The sequence below is a fragment of the Phaseolus vulgaris genome, chromosome 4, assembly GCF_000499845.2.
Source record: "Phaseolus vulgaris cultivar G19833 chromosome 4, P. vulgaris v2.0, whole genome shotgun sequence".
NCBI lineage: Eukaryota > Viridiplantae > Streptophyta > Magnoliopsida > Fabales > Fabaceae > Phaseolus > Phaseolus vulgaris.
This window is the reverse complement of record NC_023756.2, coordinates 3699306-3705305: the sequence shown is the minus strand read 5'-3', so window position 1 is coordinate 3705305 and position 6000 is coordinate 3699306. Positions and strand designations below refer to the sequence as shown.

Here is a 6000-nt window from a genome sequence, read left to right as displayed (position 1 = left end):
AGTAAAACACTATTCTAAATTTTTTTTAATATCTTTAGTAAAAACATTTAAAATTCATTATGATAAGTCAATAATTACAATAATTAAAATATTAATAAATTCTATTAATTAATAATTGATTAAAATGTTATATTTTTATCTTAATATATTTAATTAATAATATTGCTTAAATGAATTTTAAAAAATTACTAAAGATATTAAAAACTATTAAAAATAGTGTCTTAGTTTTATACACGTGTGTATGTATATATATAACTAGTTAACATTATAATTTAAGTTAATTATAAATTAATAAAATTTAGTAACTATTTAATTAATATAATTAAAATTTAAGTCATATGTTAATTTGATTAAATTTGTTGTCAAAATGCTTTCTATTTGGATGATATGACGTATGAGAAATTATGCTAGATTTCAAGTTAAGATTAATTTTTCCAGGACCATTTACACCATTAAAGATTTCACTTGCCTACTGAGTAATTTGTCGAAAGCTATATGACCAATGATATGTTTAATTTCAATTTGCTTAAGTTCTTTTATATTAATATTCATAGTGAAAAAGTTCTTCACCTCTTCCTGTTAGATGAGAGTTTCCTTCACCATGTTGGGTTAAAATTAATAATGATGATCCTGCTAGGGGTTCTCTAGTCTTGTTACTTGTGGTGGTATTTTTCATGGGAGTATAGGTGCGTTTATTGATGGTTTCTCTTCTTTCCTTAGATATTCAAACTGCTTTGGTTGTTGAGTTTTATGGAGTTATACATGCCATTAAAGAAGCTCAAACGATGAGTTTTACTTGTTTATGGCTTGAATGTGATTTTGCCTTAGTTTGTGTTGCATTTACTTTCCTTGGATTTTTGTAATAAGTGGAACACTAATCAGGTCATGTGCCTAATCTTCCAAGTCCCATTAGACGGTCTAAAACTAGTACATTATCTATGAGTTTTAATGATAATAAACACTCTATATGACTTATTTGTATAATTTTGAATGTATTATCTGAACATTTTAACATGTTTTTTTTTTCTGATAGTTGATAGATTTATAAGACCATCCAATGATATTACCAAGTCTCGTGACAAAAGGTCTAATAGAACTTAATCTTCATAATGTGAATTTAAATAACAATAAAGAAATAACGATAAAATAATTTCTAGATAAATATGTAGTGTTTAAAATATCATCTTCAACTGTGAAAAAATAGGTAAAACATAATAAGAGAGTGTTGAATTGTATTTTAAAAACTTTTTTAGATTCTCGCAAGTATTGCGTGATGATATACAATTAGACGATAATTTTGTGCTTGAAAGACAAAGTATAAAAAGTTTTCATACACTCAATCGAAGAAATTCTCCTTCTTCTGTTATTGCAAAAATAAAAAAATGCAATTTTAGTTGGATAAGGAAGGAAGAGATTACTTGGATATTTTTCTACAGGTTCGTTAACACAAACTATATCTAATTCTCAAATCAACAAATTGAGTTCTATTTATAAAAAATAGTATTCTTTTGATTTGAAGGGAAAAACCATGTGAAAGGCCTTGAGTGTAAAATTGTTGTTTTACAGATTAATCAATTGTTTTTTTACTTGTTGGTTTTGTTATAAAAAATTTAATTGTTAACTTGTTAACTGAAAAGATAATCTGTAATTTTTCTTGATTGAGACTAGAATAAGAATTTCGATCTATTATTTTGAGTTTTAATCTGTTTAATCTGGGTGACTTAAATTGATATCAAGAACTGCTGCTATTCAAGAATAATCTGATAAATTTTTCTTTAAGTGAATATCTTGAAATTGGTTATGAATTTGCTTAAGAAAAATATTAATTTGTTGTTTCTGTAGACAATCTATTGTTTTCCCTATGGTGGTATTCTGTTAAGGAAATTTCAATAGTTATTTCATAAAATAACCAGTTGTTTTTTCAGTCAGGATTGAATAATTTGATCTTTGCGAAAATTAGTCTAAGTACAATTCACCCCCCTCCCCTCTTGAACTTACATTGCTATAAAAATCAACATGTTAAACTAAATCAAACACGTGTCAATCTAATTTAACTGAATCTTATCAGAAAACATGTGTTTATGATGTATTCAATATGCCACTTGTATCCATGTATGTACTCATGGGATGTTTCTCTCCTCTCTCCTGAATCATGCGTCTAAGAAATTAATCAGAATAATGCGAACTAATTAAAAAACCAAATTTTAAGACAAGTAAGACTCTCAATTGTGCATTCAAGTACAACCTCTCATAAAAACCAAATTTCCAAGAGATTAAAAGATTAAAACAACTGTTACAAAGAATAAAAAAATAAACTTTTATTCATCAAAACTTCAAAACTCATGAGAATTACAAAGGAATCAACCAAAATGATTTTAGCATTCCATGCGGAGACAAAAACAAAAAAAGAAAAAAATAAAATAAAACTAGGTTAGAGTGTGTTGCATATGATGCTCCTTTTTTCTTCTCTGAGTCTGCTTTATAATCTTCTTTCCTTGTACAAAATTAGATTAAAAATCTACCTTATGATATTGTTTTACAATTATTAGATGTTTTCTTTCTTGTTTCAGATTATTAAGAGATATCTTCATTCTCATATTTTATTCTTACTTCTCTTTCATATATATTGTTTCCAATTTTGTTTTAAATTTGCGCATTGATAGTAATGCATTCCAATACTGCTGTGAGAGATGATTATGATGGATGAAATAAAAATAACTAATTATTATATTCACTAAATAAAAATTATTTTATAAATAAAAAATTATTGAAAGTTAAATTAGTTTTTATTATTAATAAAAACTTTTGATATAAATAGAGATTATACTTTTAGTGACTAATGGTCATAAAAAAATTTGTTTATTTAGAAACAACTTTTTTTTGTCTCTAATTGAAATATAAATAGAAATATTTTTTAATTATTATTAATTTATTTCAAGGACTAATGTTTTGTCAATAAAAAATAAAATTAGATATTAAGTTTTTTCCCTGATTAATATATTTAAATTTTTTGTCATTAAAATCTTATTTTAGATATTATTTTTTTAGTATTTAAATTTTATAAAATTATGTACTATTTTCTTTTATTGTGATTTATAAACCAATTATATATAGACTAGTTTATTGAATATGTTATACGGAAACCAATTTAGTTATCAATATATTATTTACTAAATTAGTTTTTAAATAGTGAATATTTATTATCATAATACCATTTACTCCTTTATTTATTTACATAATTTTTTAAATTTAAAACTAATATATAAAATAAAATAATTGATATAATAAAATTAGTTAACACATTATGAAAATTTCAAATGTTAACAAGGTTTTGCATACATATGTAGTAAAATGTCACATGCAAAATTTTTACCTCAACAAATTGTATATAGTATTTCTATCATTTCAGTTATTTCACCTAACATTTTCATATGTTGTTACATTTAACAGGAACAAAATAATAACAGCTCAGATGTGTTTTCAATAATATGTAAGTGTTTTATAAAATTAAAATATATAACTCTAAAATTATAGATGGATAGAAATTGTTCATTGACTATAAAATAGAAAATGAGTTTGTGATTCAAATAATGATTCCAGTGTACATACAGTAAAATTTAAAAACTTTTCAACAATAGAAAAAAGATAAAATTTGATGAAAATAAAGAAAAATTAGATAAATTAATCACTATTATAATAATTTGTAAATACATTACAATATATGTCTTGGACAGTTTATTATACTCACTTTTGTTTCAGTTATTTCAGTTATGCTTTGCAAGATTTTCAATTATCATATTTGTTCAAAATATCCTGAAGAATCATCAATAATTATAATAAAAAGGAGTCTTAGTAACTAATAAGGTGAGACTTGCTAAAAAATATAATCTCTTAATATTAATGCTAAATAATATATTTGATTAAATGTAATTGTACTGGTAGGCACCAGACGAACGTGGCCGACCGACCGAACTCATAATAAATGTGAGGGCGCGTGACAAAACTAAGGTGGTTAAAATACACCTCCGAAGAATAAGGAATACGCGTGTAAAGAAGATATATTCCCCGGGTATTCCGGAGCACGATTGGTAAGACCTATCCATAACCACCCTGAAACCAAGGGGTAGAAAGCCCATTAGGCAATCCTATAAATACGGTGCTCAAGCCAGAGAAAGGTACATTTTCATTCACTTACTAAACCACACTTAGAATCTCATACTTACTTGAGCGTCGGAGTGCCTTCGCAGGTACCCTCCCCCGTCCGACCGAAGGAGACACCAAGAAGGAGCGACCGCGAAGGAGAAGAAGATCGACACGTCAGCAACTATACTACGTCAACCGACCGTGCCTGGGCCCCATCTCTCCACTCAGGTACAATTGGCGCCCACCGTGGGGCCGAGGCAAATTTTCAATTTTTAAAGCTATAATGGTTGCGACAAGGAACAACAATGACGCTATGGCAGAACAGATGACTATGATTCAAACACTCCAAACTCAGATGGAGGAACTACGGCGAAAGGGGATGGAAGACCGTCGTCAACACGAAGAGGATAAACGCCGCCAAGAGGAAGAAATTGCCTTATTGAGAGAGCAGAATGCACGACTCCAGCGACAGGTCGATAATCCCGAACGAGAAGGCCAATCCCATATGGCCGACCGAACCGCCTCTCGCATACCTACACCGGCCGACACCAATCCTGCTTCCAGAGCTGAAACAGTCGAAAGAAAGTCAAATAAAAGGGGTTATCCTTTTACAGACGAAATAATCACCACACCACTTCCTGACAAATGGAGAGGCCTCGCTATTAAACTTTATGACGGCTCGACTGACCCGAACGAGCATTTAAATGTTTACAAGACGCAAATGACTTTGTATACCACAGATAATAATGTGTGGTGTAAAGTATTCCCCACGTCGCTTCAGGGAGAACCTCTTACCTGGTTTACAGAGCTACCTCCGAACTCCATTGACGACTTTGACATCCTAGCCGCGAAATTCTCCACTCAATATGCCACCAGTAGACCGCATCACATGTCCTCCATGTCTCTCCTAGCGGTACAACAAGAAAAAGGTGAATCTCTCAGAACCTTTTTAGATAGATTCAACAAGGCATGCATGAATATTCGAGGGCTCAAAAAGGAAGTCGCGTTACACCATTTGGTTTCGGCCATCCGGCCGAGCCGTTTTACCGAAAGTCTCATCAAAAAGCCGCCTCAAGACATGGAAGATCTTCGAACTCGGGCAACCAATTCATGCAAATTGAGGAACACATTGACTATCACCAACGGTTCAAAGCCGTCGGATCCGGAGTTCTCAAAGATCAAACCCCGAGCAAAGAAAGGGAATTCGAGACCGAACGGACCGTTCAAACCACCCCAAGGTCCGACCGGAACAGAGGAGGCCGAATCCCCAGGTTTAACAGTTACACCCCTTTAACTGTTCCGAGGGGACAAGCCCTAGATGAAGCACTGCAAACGGATTTAATTCCGACACTAAAACAATATCAAACACCACCGAATGCAGATACTGCTAAGCGTTGTCAGTACCATCGGAATTTTGGTCACACGACCGAAGGATGTCAAGCGTTGAAGGACAAAATTGAAGAGCTCATCCAGGCTGGCCATTTGCGGCAGTTCATCAAGAGGACAAGGAATTCAAGATCCCCACCACGAAGTACCGGCCGTCCATCCCGTGGTGTCGACCGGTCATACCGTAACGATTTCAAACGCCGAACTGACCATAGCCAGGCTTCGCGGAAACGCAGTGAAAGCCCCGTTCGGCGTACACGCGCCCGTAGCACAAGTCCCGACCGAAACGCTCGCCCTTGCCAACGAGTTCGCGAAGTCATCAATATGATTGCTGGACCCGTTACCTTGGGCGAACCGAACCACGAAATAAATTACATAGCCGGGGGCTTTGCCGGTGGCGGGTGCTCAAATTCCGCCCGAAAGAAACATCTCCGGGACATCCAGTCCGCTCATGCTACCACGAGGAGGCGT

The 6000-nt window shown here is 32.5% G+C and overlaps 1 protein-coding gene across 1 annotated transcript; it reads left to right on the top strand.

Annotated features, from left to right (window-relative positions):
* The first annotated feature begins 4426 nt into the window (after positions 1-4426).
* Positions 4427-5437, top strand: LOC137836611 (uncharacterized). Its single transcript, XM_068645274.1, has one exon. It carries the CDS (start codon positions 4427-4429, stop codon positions 5435-5437), a length of 1011 nt encoding a protein of 336 aa, XP_068501375.1.
* The last annotated feature ends 563 nt before the right edge of the window (positions 5438-6000 follow it).